Source organism: Schistocerca piceifrons, chromosome 1 (genome assembly GCF_021461385.2).
Source record: "Schistocerca piceifrons isolate TAMUIC-IGC-003096 chromosome 1, iqSchPice1.1, whole genome shotgun sequence".
In the NCBI taxonomy this organism is placed as follows: Eukaryota; Metazoa; Arthropoda; class Insecta; order Orthoptera; family Acrididae; genus Schistocerca; species Schistocerca piceifrons.
In genome coordinates, this window is record NC_060138.1 from 1,090,203,366 (window position 1) to 1,090,221,747 (window position 18,382).

At 41.2% G+C, this 18,382-nt stretch overlaps 1 protein-coding gene across 1 annotated transcript in view; it reads right to left on the reverse strand.

Moving 5' to 3' along the window:
- The window catches only part of LOC124775019 (E3 ubiquitin-protein ligase listerin), a 154,491-nt gene that overhangs the window by 94,408 nt on the left and 41,701 nt on the right, over positions 1-18,382 (reverse strand). The window contains exons 5-6 of the mRNA XM_047249782.1: positions 14,950-15,130; positions 5,525-5,698 (exon numbers count right to left, since the gene is read on the reverse strand). Coding sequence (XP_047105738.1) covers positions 5,525-5,698; positions 14,950-15,130 — 355 coding nt within the window. The remainder of the gene's footprint in view (positions 1-5,524; positions 5,699-14,949; positions 15,131-18,382) is intronic.

An 18,382-nucleotide genomic window follows, 5' to 3' on the forward strand; every position in this document is an offset into this window, starting at 1 on the left:
AAGCGCTCATCAACAAATAATTCATGGGTGGCACATAAACATATTTCAGTGAACAATTCTTATTAACTTCCGAGCTACTACTCTTCCTCACAGTATACACTATCTGATCAAAAGTATCCAGACATTTGTTAGTGGAGATTAATATAGGGTGTGTCCATTCTTCACATTTATGATGGATCATTTGAATGTCAGTGTAAGTATGGTAGCCCTTTCTTCCTCAAAAACTGAAACCAGAGAAAATAGTGATGTTGGATACTGGGGTCTGTAGCGAAGTTAACATTCTAATGCGTTCCAAAAGTGTTTCATTGGATCCAGGTCAGGAATCTGGGGAGGCCAGTCCATTTCAAGAATGATATTGTCCAGAAACTATTGCCTCACAGATGATAGGGCCCATAGTCAGGGTAAAACAATCACTCATTGAAAACAATCACTCATTGTCTCTGAACTGTTTCTACATCATGTACGTAGTACACAATGCCGTAAAAGGTATTCATATCCTCTCATATTTAGCAGTTTCTTAAGCTCAATAATGAGAGTCGAGTTCTCCATCTTTGGATTGGATGGATTGTTTGGGGGAAGAGACCAAACAGCGAGGTCATCGGTTTCATCGGATTAGGGAAGGGTGGGGAAGGAAGTCGGCCGTGCCCTTTCAAAGGAACCATCCCAGCATTTGCCTGGAGCGATTTAGGGAAATCACGGAAAACCTAAATCAGGATGGCCGGACGCGGGATTTAACCGTCGTCCTCCCGAATGCGAGTCCAGTGTGCTACCACTGCGCCACCTCGCTCGGTCTCAATAAGGAGATCACGCCTTAACCATGAAAAACACCCCCATACCGCGACACCACTTGTCGGCACTACATATGATGGCAGGTAACATTCTCCAAGCATTCAGCAAACCCAAACCCTTCAGTCATTTTGCCACAGGGTATAATGTGATTCACTACTCAAAATAACTCATTTCCTGTCATTCACTGTCCAGTGGTGTCACTCTATACACCACCTCAAATGTCGCTTGGGATAGCTACAGAAAGGTATGGCTTATAAGGAGCTGCTTGTCCATTGTAGCCCATTATTTTAAACTCCCTATACATTCATTATTCTATCTGATCTCCTGGTAGCACTTTGGAGCTCAAAAATGATCCTTTCCACTGATTTCATGCAATTTGTTACAATCATCTCTCACAACCCTCGACAGTGCCTGTCTGTCAGTACATGAAATCTACCTGGTCTTGGTTTAGCTGTGATTGTTCCTCTATGTTTTTCAATTCTAGTTACATCACAAACAGACACCTTGGGCAGTTTCAGAAAGGCTGAAATATCCCTAAAGTATTTGTTACTTCGATGGCATACAATAATATTCCATGTTCAAAGTCACTGAGCTCTCCCGACTGACTCACTCTGCTGTTACTGCTTTTCTACTGATAACTCAATACTCTCCATCTCCTTTTATACTGGCTGGTTCACCTCGTGTGAAATTTAGTAGCGACCGTGTTGGCTGCAGATTCCTTCACTTGCGCCATAGGGTGGTGGGGTTTCGGGTTCCGCTGAATAGGTCAGGAGTTCACTACACTCAGCTGGCGGCTACACAGGTAGCGGAGGCTGTGTGGCGTGGACTGGGCGGTTTATTAGGTTAGAAGGCCTCGGGAAAGTACGGGGTGGGCTGCAATATCAAAGGATGCATGGCAAATACAGAACGTGCTTGGATCAAGGAACAGTCGAAATTGTAGTTGTGAATTGTTGTAATTGTGCTGGGAAAGTCCCTGAGCTTCAAGCGCTAATAGAAAGCACAGAAGCTGAAATCATTATAGGTACAGAAAGCTGGCTAAAGCCTGAAATAAGTTCTGCAGAAATTTTTACGAAGTCTCAGACGATGTTCAGGAAAGATAGATTAGGCAGAATTGGTGGTGGAGTGTTTGTGTCTGTCAGTAGTGGTTTATCTTGTAGTGAAGTCAAAGTAGATACTCCGTGCGAATTGGTATGGGTGGAGGTTATACTTAACAGCCGAACTAAGTTAATAATTGGCTCCTTCTACCAAACCCCAGACTCCAATGATATAGTTGCTGAACAGTTCAGAGAAAATTTGAGTCTCGTAACAAATAAATACCCCACTCATACAGTTATAGTTGGTGGGTACTTCAACCTTCCCTCGATATGTTGGCAAAAATACTTGTTCAAAACCGGTGGTAGGCAGAAAACATCTTCCGAGATTGTCCTAAATGCTTTCTCCGAAAATTATTTCGAGCAGTTAGTCCACGAACCCACGCAAATTGTAAATGGTTGCGAAACACTCTTGACCTCTTAGCCTCTGTTGGAATATTGCTGCGCGGTGTGGGATCCTTACCAGGTGGGATTGACGGAGGACATCAAAAGGGTGCAAAAAAGGGCAGCTCATTTTGTATTATCACGTAATAGGGGAGAGAGTGTGGCAGATATGATACGCAAGTTGGGATGGAAGTCATTAAAGCAAAGAGGTTTTTTGTCGCGGCGAGATCTATTTACGAAATTTCGATCACCAACTTTCTCTTCTGAATGCGAAAATATTTTGTTGAGCCCAACCTACATAGGTAGGAATGATCATCAAAATAAAATAAGAGAAATCAGAGCTCGAACAGAAAGGTTTAGGTGTTCGTTTTTCCCGCGCGCTGTTCGGGAGTGGAATGGTAGAGAGATAGTATGATTGTGGTTCGATGAACCCTCTGCCAAGCACTTAAATGTGAATTGCAGAGTAATCATGTAGATGTAGATGTACATGTAATTCCACCTTACAGTGGAGTGTTGGGAAACTCTTTATCAGGTAGTGTATGTAAGCAAACACATACACAACATATGTTTAAGCACCACCTGCTAGTGTTTGCAGGTAAGTTGTTTCTTGATTGCATCCTAAAATTTCCATCATACTATTTCAAGCAAATTATATTTAACAGGAGAAGCACTGCCTTGTTACTAAATTTCAGAATTATTTAAAGGGCATGCTGAAAAGTAATGTCTGAATGTTTTATTTTGTTTTCAATAATGGTTGAAGTATAACATGTCATGCATGCTACTTGGGCAACTAACCCACTTCACTGATGCAAGTTGCAACTCTTTACTGCTGGAGGGTTTGAAATTGTGTGGTGTGTGACATGGTGGTGCGTAATGTAATTATATTAGTGAATGAGAAACAGTGTGTGAATCAAGTTTTGAGTTTGAAGAGTTTTTCCACATGTGGGGCACCTTCTTCTTCAGCATGGTAATGCAAGACCACACACCAACGCTGCAACATCTGCAACAATCCCATGCCTCGGGTTCACTCTCATCAATCATCCTCCATATAGTCATGATTTGGTCCCATTCTATTTTCACACGTTTCCAAAACTTTAAGAACACCTTTAAGGACTTCACTTTGATAGTGATGAAGCGGTGCAAGCAGAGATAAGGTTGTGGCCCCATCGACAAAGTCAAACATTCTACAGTGATTGTATCAACTAACTGGTCTCTCATTGGGAGAAATGTGTTTGTCACAAGGGTGACTATGTTGAAAAATTCATATGTAGCATGTTAATAACTCTGATTTCATTTAAAAAGCTCTAAGAGTTTTCACATAAATTTGGAGGCTTTGCTTTGCAGCATGCCCTCATATTATTTCCCACCATTATGTTACCGTATTTACTCGAATCTCAGCCGCACTTTTTTTCCGGTTTTTGTAATCCAAAAAACCGCCTGTGGCTTAGAATCGAGTGCAAAGCAAGCAGAAGTTCTGAAAAATGTTGGTAGGTGCCACCACAACTAACTTCTGCCGTCGAATATATGTAGCGCTACACAGGCATGCTGTGTAGGCACAAAGGTACATATTGGCACCAAAACCAATGCGTCAGTAAAAAAAAAAAAAAAAAAAAAAAAAGAGATGGAAGCCGAGCTTTTTTTCTCCGCCCCGAGTTTCGACCACTGCATTTTCATACATTATCCAACGAAATAATACAAATTCCGAATTGTTCATCTTCGAATGTAGCAGAATTTCAATGTACTACGAAAATCCGACTGGCAAGACTGTTTGAGATGTTTGTCAATATGGCCAACTCTAAGTTCTGAATTTTTTCCTACCTGTGAGAAGAGATGGTTGCTAATAGGAACCTGATGAAATGTGAATCACATGCAGTATTCTCTTCACCATAAGAGTAATACGAATATAAACATTTTACCATGTATTCTTTCGTGTTTCCTGCTATCTCATTTAAATCCTGTCTGCCTAATAAACTACGAAACTAGAGACAACAGCAAACGCGGAAGAATATACGTATCGTGTCATGTTTATATATTATTCTTATGCCTAATAGTGATACAGTCAGAAATGAAGCACGGCAACTGACTAGATTTTTAAATCTAAGACGACTCTAATTTCTGTGCAGAATTTGACGTACTAAAGAAGCGGCCGCAAAGATTTTCAAACGGGGAAAAATTTTCGCCTAACTCTCGTTCAGAACATGTTCTATCATACACAGTCTATTATGTGGTTCTTGTTGATCATTATCAAAGGAAGCAGCAGTGTAAGTAACAACAAATAGCAGTCTCTTGCCATTGTTTCGCTAATGAGACGATTCCTCTCTCTTGTTTTTAATTGTAAGCGGCGGTAGCGCGCACAAAAGTAAGCCATGCCGAGAGCGGCGACAGGCCGTAAACACGCACTATCAGAATGCGACAAACAATGTATGACACAGCGAAGTACTGCATTTTCAGCTTAGAGTGACGTAAACACCTATAACAAAGAAAACGGCACTTATCAGATCAAAGCAAAATAAGCAATCGATCCAAACCAGACGAAGCACGTGAAAAAGGAAGGGTACCCGTATAAATACGGACAGAGCGCCTGACGCATAGCAATGGCTACGTGGTAAAGCTTAACTGCTAAGCTTACGACTCGAACCAAACTACTGTAGCTGTATCGTCATTCATTAACCTAAATTGTGTCTCATATTAGAATGGACCAACTTTGTTTCGATTTGGAGGTGCGGCCTAAAACTTTTCTCTCCCCTTGAATTTCGAGTCTCAGATTTCAGGTGCGGCTTACGGGAAATTTTTTTTCCCTTTATTTCGAGTCTCATTTTTCAGGTGCGGCTTGGATTCGAGTGCAGCTTAGATTCGAGTAAATACGGTAATCTTTCATGTTCTTTAATTATTTAACCTACTTGCTGAGAAATAAACTTACTGAGAAATTCAACTCGATGCACAAAATTATCACCATCATATAACAATATCCACTTCATAAAAAACATGCAGTAGACATTCTAAATGAGAGGTGTACAATTTAAAACTAATGTCTTCTAAAATCCTAAATGCTGTGTAAAAATGCTGACTGTTACTTCATTAAAATTTTGATAAAGTAGAAGTACTGATGACAATAACGAAGTAGCAATAATGCTCATTCAAGAATTCTGGGCATTCCATTATGCCAGCCAATCAATCATTCAGTGCCTTCCATTATTTTACATGACCTCTTTTAACTTTTAGGGCAGAGTATATGGACAATACATCTAAAACATACAGACCTGCACTACTGTAAGGACGTGCAGCGCTGCTTCCCATACCGCGGGTAGTACGACTGGGTCAGTCTCGTCAAGTTTCCCAAACACAGCTACAGTAACTTGGCTGCCGTTGTTTTCCAGAAGGTTTGGTGCTTTCTGGCATACTGCAATAAGTGCAGAAAACCATGCATTCCGTACCTGCAAACACAGTGTTAGTACAGATTGACTAACAAGCATACATTACAAGCCACAGAGCCCTTTTTTTTTAAAAAAAAAATGGTTTTAATATGTGCACCATATGCTGCAAAACAAAATTTTATCAGATTTTCATTGATAATTTGGAATGAGGAGGATTATCCAGAAACTAAGGTTTAATAGTCTCCAAAAACGGCACATGCATTTGGAGTGGAACGCATCCTTGAGGTAGCAGAGAGGGAACAGGGGACAATAATGTGGTGCACTTTCAGTGTTAGGATGGCAGTGATCATATCACAGTGCTAGGAGATACTGGTGGGAGCTTTGCACAATTATCAGATTTCTGCACGCTAAAAACCAAATTCCAGCAGAGGTCCACTGCCAGCTGTGCCACATTATGAGTAACAGAATGGTTAGAGGATGACACAGGCAAATCACTAACATGCACAGTAAAGATTGTAATGGCCAACCACTTCCAGTGCCAGCGGAATTGGTGAAAAATGTGTGACAAGCAGGTTCATAGAACCCGTCCTTCACAGTTAGGGCACTCATCAATTCCCCAGATTTTTTACTCACTGCTGCTCAAAACAGACAAACTCAAAACCAAATGTATAGGCACAATATTGATAATCTTCCAGATATTAAAAGAAACATGACAAGTTTCACACTCTTACTGTCACCAGAGATGAAACATGGGTGTTGAATGTTACACCAGAGTCAAAACAAGCATAGTGGTTTACTTGCGAATACCAAATTAAAGCAGAAACACTGCCAAAAATCATGTGCACTGGGACTGACGGAGTGTTCTCCTGAACAAGGGTTTCTGGCAAGGGTAGATCAAAAATGCTGGCCAATATGGTCAAACAATTTACAAGAAGACACCCAAGTAATGTCTTCAACAACCACCAACATTTCTACAGGTGGATGCCACATCATTTACGAGGCACAAATTTAACTAGAGAGTACTGTACAATGGAATTCAAGTGCTCAGCAGCTATGTGTATGCTGACCAAGGACCTTAACATGGCTTACTTCACCTTTTCAGATTCAACTAATCCTTGGCCCTCACAAACCTGGTACTGTAAAAATACCTCTCCATGTCACAGGCGTGCCAGAACCACCTCTACTCCCTCTACAAGATATTGTTACTGTGCAATCCCTACTCCATACATTACATCTCTGAAATTGAATCCCTTGCCCTCCAGCACCTGGAGGAGCATTCCAGACAACACCTCCATAAGTTATCCAATCTGTTGAAATCCTACTGCCACCTCAGGGCACCACTATCCAACCCCTATCCTACCCACAGTGTTGCTCCTCATCCAACCCCTGTAGCATCTAAACCCCACCTAGTTGACCTTTTCAACTTGCCACATCCCCCTAAACTCCATACCAACTCTCCACCAAATCCATAAACAAAATATTCCTGTAACACTGTTGTTAACCTTTCTAGCACAACCCACGGCTCCACAGAAGTTTCAGCCCTATTCAAACACCTCACATTTAACCATGCTGGACTTGTCAAGGACCTACTCTCCTTCTCCCGATCCCTGCAATGGAAGCACTTCTTTGCTGCCAATCCCTCCAATCAAAACCAAACGAATTCCAAAACTAAACCCTTGCCTCTTCCAGTTCATACCACCATCCACAATCCTCCCCCGTCCCACCTAACCACCCGCTAGTCATTTCCCAGGAATTCCTAACCTCTAACGTAGCCTCGCTATCCTTCCCCAAGTACCTTCCTCAAAACACTAACTTTTCAGTAGGAAAAAGAATTGCTGTACACAACCTCAAAACAAATCCTGACATAATTATGCCACCTGCAGACTGTTGTTACGAATTGCAGTGACTACCTGACAGAAGGCCTCTGACAGTTATCGGACTCCTGCACCTATGAACTCTGCAACCTCCAATCTCTGCTTAAAGGCTTAGGCCCTTCCTGGAACCTCTCTCCCGAATCCACTTCCCTCCTATTCCCTCCTACCCCTATGACACCCCGCACATCTACCTTCTACATGCTCCCCAAAGCCCATAAACCCAACAATCCTGGTTGCCCAATTGTGGCTGGTTATTGTGTACCCAATGAAAGAATTTTGGCTCTCACTGAAAAACACTTCCAACCAACTGCTCGTAATCTAGCCTCTCACATGAAAGACATCAAACACTTTCATCACCAACTCTCCATCATGAACACCCCCTTACCTCCTGGATCTCTACTTGTCACTGCTGATGCCACCTCCTTATACATCAACATTCCTCATGCTCATGGTTTTACTGCTGTTGAAAATTACCTTTCCCAATGTCCTTCAGATTCCAAACCCACTACCTCATTCACCTTACTGACCTTATCCTAACACACAACTATTTCTCCTTTGAAGGAAAGTCATACAAACAAATCTGTGGCACAGCCATGAGAACCCATGTGGCACCCTCCTATGCCAACCTGTTCATGAGCCACATAGAGAAGACCTCCCTAGCCTCTGGAAACAACAACCCTTCATCTGGTTCAGTTTCAATGATATCTTCATGATCGGGACTCAGAACCGTTTAGCAGTCAGCTTCAAGTGCTGGTTCTCTAAATTTTCTCAATAGTTTTTCTCAAAAAGACCCTGGCCTTCCCTTCAGGGACTCTCATTTGAGTTCCCGAAGCATTTCTGTAACACTTATGTGTTGTTCGAAGCTACCGGTAACAAATCTAGCAGTCTGCCTCTGAACTGCTTTGATGTCTTCCTTCATCTGACCTGGTGCAGACACCAAACATTCAAGCAATACTCAAGAATAGGTTGCACCAGCAACCTATGTTTGGTCTTCTTTACTCTTTTCTAAAATTGTACCAATAAACCGAAGTCAACCATTTGCCTCCCCTACCACAGTTTTCACATGCTCATTCTACCTAATATCATTTTGCAATGTTATATCCAGATATTTAAAAGACTTGACTGTGTCAATCAGTACACTAGTAATACTGTATCTGAACATTACAGGTTTTTCTTCCTACTCATCCATATCAACTTAAATTTTTCCACATTTACGGCTAGCTGCCATTCAATACACCAACTAGAAATTTTGTCTAAATCATTTTGTATCTTCCTACTGTCACTCAACTTCGACACCTTACTGTACAACACGGCATCATCGGCAAGCAACCACCTATACAGCCTGGCCACCCGGGGACGGCATATCTGCAGTGACAAGAACTCCCGTGTTCTGTATGCTAAGTGTCCTCACCAAGGTCTTCACAGACTGGCACTATCCCCCAGACTTAGTTCAAAAACAGATCTCCCATGCCTTTTCGCCTCATACCCTCAATCCTCCCACCACCCCCAAGAAACAACCACAAAGGAGTGCCCCCTTTGTCATCAAGTACCACTCTGGACTGGAACAACTGAACCACATCCTCCATCACGGCTTATGCCCTGAAATGAGGGACATCTTACCCGAGATCTTTCCCACCTCTCCTAAAATGATGTTCCATTGCCCACCCAGCCTCCACAACATCCTAGTCCACCACTATGCCACTCCCAACCCCCAAACTCATGGCACAAGTATCATATCCCGGCGGAAGACCCAGGTGCAAGACCTGCCCAACTTACCCACCCAGCACTTCCTTTTCCAGTCCTGTCACAGGTTTATCCTACCCCATCATGGGCTGGGCTACCTGTGAAAGCAGCTATGTCACTTACCAGCTCTGTTGCAATCATCTGCATTTTTTATATTGGCATGACTACCAACCAGCTGTCCACCACAATGAACGACCATTGCCAAACTGTGGCCAAGAGCAAAGTAGACCACCCTGTGGCACAAGACGCCTCCTGAGACGCGGCAAGGTAGGAGTAGGCAAAATGCAACAGGGAATAACAATATTAATGTGCTAATAGTAAACTGCAGGAGCGTCTATAGAAAGGTCCCAGAACTGCTCTCATTAATAAATGGTCACAACGCCCACATAGTACTAGGGACAGAAAGTTGGCTGAAACCAGACGTAAACAGTAATGAAATCCTAAACTCAGATTGGAATGTATACCGCAGAGACAGGCTGGACAGTGAAGGGGGAGGCGTGTTTATAGCGATAAGAAGTGCAATAGTATCGAAGGAAATTGATGGAGATCCGAAATGTGAAATGATTTGGGTGAAGGTCATGGTTAAAGTAGGCTCAGACATGGTAATTGGATGTCTCTATAGGCCCCCGGGCTCAGCAGCTGTTGTGGCTGAGCACCTGAAGGATAATTTGGAAAATATTTCGAGTAGATTTCCCCACCATGTTATAGTTCTGGGTGGAGATTTTAATTTCCCGGATATAGACTGGGAGACTCAAACGTTCATAACGGGTAGCAGGGACAAAGAATCCAGTGAAATTTTTTAAAGTGCTTTATCTGAAAATTACCTTGAGCAGTTAAACAGAGAACCGACTCATGGCGATAACATATTACACCTTCTGGTGACAAACAAACCCGAGCTATTTGAAACAGTTAACGCAGAACAGGGAATCAGCGATCATAAAGCGGTTACAGCATCGATGATTTCAGCCGTAAACAGAAATATTAAAAAAGGTAGGAAGATTTTTCTGTTTAGCAAAAGTGACAAAAAGCAGATTACAGAGTACCTGATGGCTCAACACAAAAGTTTTGTCTCAAGTGCAGATAGTGTTGAGGATCAGTGGACAAAGTTCAAAACCATCATACAATATGCGTTAGATGAGTATGTGCCAAGCAAGATCGTAAGAGATAGAAAAGAGCCACCGTGGTACAACAACCGAGTTAGAAAACTGCTGCGGAAGCAAAGGGAACTTCACAGCAAATATAAACATAGCCAAACCCTTGCAGACAAACAAAAATTATGCGAAGCGAAATGTAGTGTGAGGAGGGCTATGCGAGAGGCGTTCAATGAATTCGAAAGTAAAGTTCTATGTACTGACTTGGCAGAAAATCCTAAGAAATTTTGGTCTTATGTCAAAGCAGTAGGTGGATCAAAACAAAACGTCCAGACACTCTGTGACCAAAATGGTACTGAAACAGAGGATGACAGACTAAAGGCCGAAATACTAAATGTCTTTTTCCAAAGCTGTTTCACAGAGGAAGACTGCACTGTAGTTCCTTCTCTAGATTGTAGCACAGATGACAAAATGGTAGATATCAAAATAGACGACAGAGGGATAGAGAAACAATTAAAATCGCTCAAAAGAGGAAAGGCCGCTGGACCTGATGGGATACCAGTTCGATTTTACACAGAGTACACGAAGGAACTTGCCCCCCTTCTTGCAGCGGTGTACCGTAGGTCTCTAGAAGAGTGTAGCGTTCCAAAGGATTGGAAAAGGGCACAGGTCATCCCCGTTTTCAAGAAGGGACGTCGAACAGATGTGCAGAACTATAGACCTATATCTCTAACGTCGATCAGTTGCAGAATTTTGGAACACGTATTGTGTTCGAGTATAATGACTTTTCTGGAGACTAGAAATCTACTCTGTAGGAATCAGCATGGGTTTCGAAAAAGACGGTCGTGTGAAACCCAGCTCGCACTATTCGTCCACGAGACTCAGAGGGCCATAGACACGGGTTCACAGGTATATGCCGTGTTTCTTGACTTCGGCAAGGCATTCGATACAGTTCCCCACAGTCGTTTAATGAACAAAGTAAGAGCATATGGACTATCAGACCAATTGTGTGATTGGATTGAAGAGTTCCTAGATAACAGAACGCAGCATGTCATTCTCAATGGAGAGAAGTCTTCTGAAGTAAGACTTACTTCAGGTGTGCCGAAGGGAGTGTCGTAGGACCGTTGCTATTCACAATATACATAAATGACCTTGTGGATGACATCGGAAGTTCACTGAGGCTTTTTGCAGATGATGCTGTGGTGTATCGAGAGGTTGTAACAATGGAAAATTGTACTGAAATGCAGGAGGATCTGCAGTGAATTGACGCATGGTGCAGGGAATGGCAATTGAATCTCAATGTAGACAAGTGTAATGTGCTGCGAATACATAGAAAGATAGATCCCTTATCATTCAGCTACAAAATAGCAGGTCAGCAACTGGAAGCAGTTAATTCCATAAGTTATCTGGGAGTACGCATTAGGAGTGATTTAAAATGGAATGATCATATAAAGTTGATCGTTAGTAAAGCAGATGCCAGACTGAGATTCATTGGAAGAATCCTAAGGAAATGCAATCCGAAAACAAAGGAAGTAATTTACAGTACGCTTGTTCGCCCACTGCTTGAATACTGCTCAGCAGTGTGGGATCCGTACCAGATAGGGTTGATAGAAGAGATAGAGAAGATCCAACAGAGAGCAGCGCGCTTCGTTACACGATCATTTAGTAATCGCGAAAGCGTTACGGAGATGATAGATAAACTCCAGTGGAAGACTCGGCAGGAGAGACGCTCAGTAGCTCGGTACGGGCTTTTGTTAAAGTTTCGAGAACATACCTTCACCGAAGAGTCGAGCAGTATATTGCTCCCTCCTTGTATATCTCGCGAAGAGACCATGAGGATAAAATCAGAGAGATTAGAGCCCACACAAAATCATACTGACAATCCTTCTTTCCACGAACAATACGAGACTGGAATAGAAGGGAGAACTGATAGAGGCACTCAGGGTACCCTCCGCCACACACCGTCAGGTGGCTTGCGGAGTATGGGTGTAGATGTAGATGTAGAACATGCAGCAGAACATAACATGCTTTGTTTCAGTGGTTGCTTCACTCCCGAGCCATCTGGACCCTCCCCTTCACCACCAGCATTTCTTTCTGAACTGCACAGATGGGGGTTATCGTTACAACACTTCCTCTGCTCCTGAAACTGTTCTGGCCTCAACCTATGATAAAATACTGTCCCCACGGCCCTCCACCCAACAGTTTCCACCCTCTCTGTCCTATCATTCCCCCCCCCCCCCCCCCAATTCCCGTCTTACACCCCCTGCCAACACACTCTACCATCTTTCCCCACTCCACTCCTTTTTTTACCCACAACCTACTGACATTGTGCCCAATGCTATTCTAGTCCCTGCACACTCTGCCAGACAGTGTCCGCCTTTATCCCCACCCATACACTACTATCCCTTCCCTTCCCCACCACCTGTCTGCTGCTTGCTTCCCAGGTGATACCAGCATTCTGGCCTGAGCTGCTGGAGTTGGCAGTCATGTGCATGAGGTGTGCTTCCTTGCGTGTATGAATGGTGTATGTTTCTCTTTTGCTGATGGAGGCTGTGGCTGAAAGCTTTATGTAAGTGTCTTTTAATTGCACCCACCTGCAACTTAACATGTCTTCTTCATGGTAAGTAGCAATCTATCTTTCCCTACATTGTTGTTATGCAGAAAGACACCACACAACCACAGATGACCACATCAGAAGTTATCAATAGTTAGTACGAATTATCAGTGAGTGAGCTTGAAGCATAAATCTCTCTCTCTTTTTTATTTCAGCAGAGAGAGAGCAGGATGCCAAACAGAATTTAAGCAAAAACCTCCGCTTTTATTTATGAGGTGAAATGCTAACTTAATCTCAACTGCATACTCAATGACACTATTCCAAATAGCTGGAGGTGTACACCAGAATCTCAGTTTGTTGTACTCCATACGATGATGGTACCAAGCCAATGCTCCACAATAGCATATTTCCTCAGCTGATGTAAGAGCGTGTGACACTTACGCTCTATACCGAAGCAGGGAAAATGCAAGAATACTGGCATGGGTACTGCTGGCAGCATAGTGCTGTGCTGCAAGCTTGTGAGAATCATGGACAAAACGAGGATTTTAACTGTGTGGTTTTTATCATTGTGTGTATTTTACCAGCTGGATTTTTATCAAGACAAGTACATGTGGGGAGTGCCTTTTATGCTTTACTTCAAATAATGTAACATGGCAATTTTATAGCAAGTTCCATAAGATCAGTTGATGGCAGCATAAGACTGTTGAAACTGGTCACTCTGGAGCAACAAAACTGTCTACACTGCAATCGTGGCATATGAGTGTGTTCACGTTAAACCTTGGTGCCTCAAAAGTATCAATATGTCATCTCCTTTGTGTAGAAAGTAGATAACATTTCAACAGTGTAGGTTTTCATGGCAAGGAAAATTGTATGTTTAATTTGCACTGTTCTCATAAAAATGGCAGATTTACGTGACTGAGCTTTTAGGGGAAATAATTGTTTTTTCCTTGTTTGTTGTCACCAATTCACAGACACATGCACAGACCATAAGCCACTACACAAATGAGAAGAGTTTCATGCAAAATAGTGCACACTTGCACAAACACACACGTAGTGAATTTTAATAACTAAACTAGAGAAATTAAACATGGAATGCCTATCAATACATACACTCTGAGGCTGAGCCAGTTGTGACTGTAGAGCTAGGTAATAGAAGAATATTTTTTTTTTAAAAGCATTATAAATTGACTTGCGGCATTATCAAAACTAAGAATCCAATATCTTAACCAGAGTCACATGTGCAAAGTCCTAACAGATGAGATGAGAAATTATGTTAGCCAGCCTTTCAAAAAGAGACACTGACCTACTACTGCGTGATTGTGGTCATTTCTATGAGATATGATGGGAAAAACAAGATCATTATTTAATGGTGGAAAGGAAGGATCAACAAGGCATCTATAACTTAGTGCCAATATCTTCAAGAAATGAGGGTCAAAACAATGAGAAGACTGTGTCAGTTCTACCAGACACCAACACTTTATGGTAACTTGTCTCATCATGAAGGTGAGTACTACACCTACATCCATGTTTTGCAAACCTGTCACTTCCTGATTTTAACAGGTTTCAGAATTCAACTTTTCCTTTTACACAGTCTTGATGTATTTGAACCCAGAGATGTGCGTATTCTCAAGAAAGCACAAAGAGCACACACGATAGCATCTTTGTTTGTCAGAGTACCTCTTGATGGTGTTCCCATCTGACACCAAAAGTTTTGCAGCTATATGTCCAAATTAACACCTTTAGTCACAATTAATGTATCTACAAATTTACCAAACCAAATTATTGGTGGTAGCATGTGTAAATGATTACGTGAAATGCGACTAGTGTTCAGGTAAACTAGAAGTAGTGGAAATGGGGTGCATTCTGGGTTGGGAAAATGTGAGATAATCAAAGTATCTAACTGTGCAGCATCTGATCAAAATTAAATTAATGCTTAGAGACAATTGACCAAGTTTAGTGGTACATGCTTCTTAATCTTTTAATTTTCAGTTAGTTATAAAAAAATTCAATGCAATTATAATTTAAGATTGCACACGAAGTACTGCATACCAGTGGGGCTTTATGTGAAGCCAGCTTCCAGAACCTCTTGGAAGAAACAAGTTTTTTATTGAGATCATGTACAGCCTCAAGATGCTCTGGTGGCATCTTCTGTAGAAATAATGCATATCCTTGTAAGGAGCTCACAAGTACCCTCTGATATTTGGATTCCATATCTTCAGCAGATGATGTCCTGCATAAACATGCATCACATTAATCTCATATCCATTCCACATACAATACACTGCACTCTCCACAAACAACATATATGAACAGAACATACCTCTGTCCTTCTGCAGTTATTGTCTAGTAATGCAGATTAGTTAGTGATGAGATTTTTGCACAATATTAACAATAAAAACTTCAAAAGGAAGGTAGAAAAAACAAAAGCAATGAGAGAGTTAGCCAAGAATTTCAAATTAACCACAACACCTCAGTAGGATTACATGGACACATTTATGATACTGTATAAAACTACAACTGGTTCCTAGGTACATTAACTCAGGATGAAGCCTAATATGTTCAACTCAGGGTGCAGATGCAGAGAAAAGAATCACTTTCACCCTTTCGCACGCACATTTTTTGTAGCAACTCAGTGAAGATAATTTTTTGCTGTCCTATCAGAATTGTGATCAGCCAACTATTTTTTTTTTTTTATAATTTTATTTTTGTGATTTAGGACCAAAAACTATGGTGGTAAATAGATTTTCCACTTCCTTTTTGTGAGCTGTTATGTGTTGCCATTACACATAAAAAATAATGAAAAATGTTTTCTGTTTTTATTTTTTTACATTATTTTTTATTTACTTTATTTTTTTTACTTTATTTAAAAAATATTTGTAACCAATATTAAAAGTTCACTTACTACAATGTGAAAACAATTCTAGAAACTTTATCATGCAATGTGGTATGAGCTGATGCAGGACTCAATAATGTATAATGCAGAAGTGAAGCAATGTGTTCCAATAACAGCTCATCTCATGCAAACAGAAACTGATTGTTGTAGCAGTTTTCATACACCAGGTACAGTGTACTACCACAAGATGTCAGGCATAGGCAGAGGTGGTAAGACATATTCCCAAAAGCTTTGGGATACTCCTAAGTTGATGGTAAGTATGATTCCCAAGGAACACAAATGATAATTAGTTTTGTGGTAAGTATACTTCCCAAGCCCCTTTCAGAAACTACACTGGTGGTAAGCATACTTTCCAAGAATCATTAAAAAACCATTGTTTGATGAGATATATACTTCCCACAGTCCAAAAGGCTATATATCACAGCAAATGGAAACCACAGCTGGTGCAGCGGACTGCCACTAGATGCAAGGAGTGTGCACAAGTGGTAACACATACTTCTTTAAACACTGTGAAGAAATACATTTAGTTGGAAGCATATCCTGTACGGCCCAAAAAAGGGTTAATGTCTATGTAATATATAGCAACAAAGGACAACTCTGTTAATACTGTATTATTCTGAGTGACCAACTATGCTGACGATCCTACTTTCATTCAGAATATTTCAGCAGCTGAGCTAGCTGTCTTTGTAAGGTGAGGAAAGCTACAGTCTAAGGTGTCATCACTGCCTGGACTAAAAATTAACTGTGAGTTATCAATATAAATGCACTACTATTTATTTCAGATTCAACCATAAAAGAATTACAGACATTGGCTGCAAGTGGGCATTGATGTAAATCAAGGGGGAAAGTTGAAAATTTATGCTGGACCGGGATTTGAACCCAGATCTCCTGCTTACTAGACAGATACTCTGACCATAAGCTGTCCAGCCACAGTGGTCATAACAACTGTACAGACTACCCTAGCATACTTCCCATCAGACCCAAATTCTCAACTTACTCACACATTCTTTCAGACGAAAGAACAGGCTCCTAAAGCACATACAGCCACTGATCTTTTCAGTGCGGATGCACACCAGGCTCAAACTCTTATGGGAATTGGTGACATGCCATGATGTAATGAGGATAATGGGCAGGGAACACTACATTCATAGTGTGTGGATAAGTTGAGGATTTGGATCAGATGGGAAGCATGCTAGTGTAGTCTATCCAGTAGTGAGGACCACCGTGGCCAGATGGCTTAGTGGTCAGAACATCTGCCAACTAAGCAGGAGATGCGGGGTCAAATCCCGATCCAGCGCAAATTTCCAACTTTCCCCATTGATTCACATGAATGCCTATTTGCAGCCAATGTCTGCAATTCCTTTGTGTTTAATTAATAGTGACTGCCAGATCAAAAGGATGGTTGTTCTTTCAAACATGGGCTAAACAATCTTCAAACTAGTTTTCTGCTGTTCCATAATCAGACAGCACATAGGAAAAATGAACACTTAAATCTTTCTGTGTGAGTTCTGATTTCTCTGAATTTATTATGAAGATCATTTCTTCCCATGTACGTGGTTGCCAACAAAATATTTTCACAGTAATAGGAGACAGTTTTTGACAGAAATTTCATGAGAAGATCCTGTCGCAACAAAAAATACCTTTGCTTTAATTGGTGCCACCCCAATTCACATATCATATCCATAGCTCTCTCTCCCATTCTACAATAATACAAAATGAGCTGCTTTTTTTAAAGTTTTTCAATGCCCTCCATAAATCCATCTGCTGCATAGCCCACAGCGCAAAGCAATACTCCACAAGATTAGGAACAAGCGTAGTGTACACAGTCTCTTTAGTAGACCTGTTGCATTTTCATGTTCTGCCAATAAATCACAGTCTTTGCTTCGCTTTCCCTGCAACATTATCTAGGTAGGAACACAATTAGATTACACGTCACTTGTTGGAACGGTGTCAAAAGCATTCTGGAAATCTCCAAATATGGAATCAATCTGACATCCCCTTTAGATAGCACCCACTAGTTTGTGAGAGTAAAGTGCTAGTTGTGCTTCACAAGAATGACATTTTCTGAATCTGTGTGGTCTATTTGTCAATAAAACTTTTACTTCGAGGAAATTCATAATGTTGAAACACAATGTGTGTTCCAAAATCCTACTGCAAATGAATGTTAGTGATATGAGTCTGTAGTTCAGCAAATTACTCCTATTTCCATTCTCGGGTGTTGGTTCAGCTGTGCAACTTTCCAATCTTTACTTATAGATTTTTCAACAAGTAATTAGTTTTATATGATTGGTAAGTACTGAGCTACTGTATCAGCATACTCTGAAAGAAACCTAACTGGTATAAAATCTGGACCACAGGCCTTGCCTTTGTTAAGTGATTTAAGCTGATTTGCTACAACAAATTCGTATCTAAGTTAATCATACTGGCAATTGTTCTTAATTTGAATTCTGAAACATTTACTTTGTCTACTTTGGTAAAGGAATTTCTGAAAACTGTGTTTAGTGGCACTGTCATCAGTAACATTACCACAGCTATCGCACAGTGAAGGTACTGACTACATCTTGCTGCTGGTGTATTTTATGTACAACC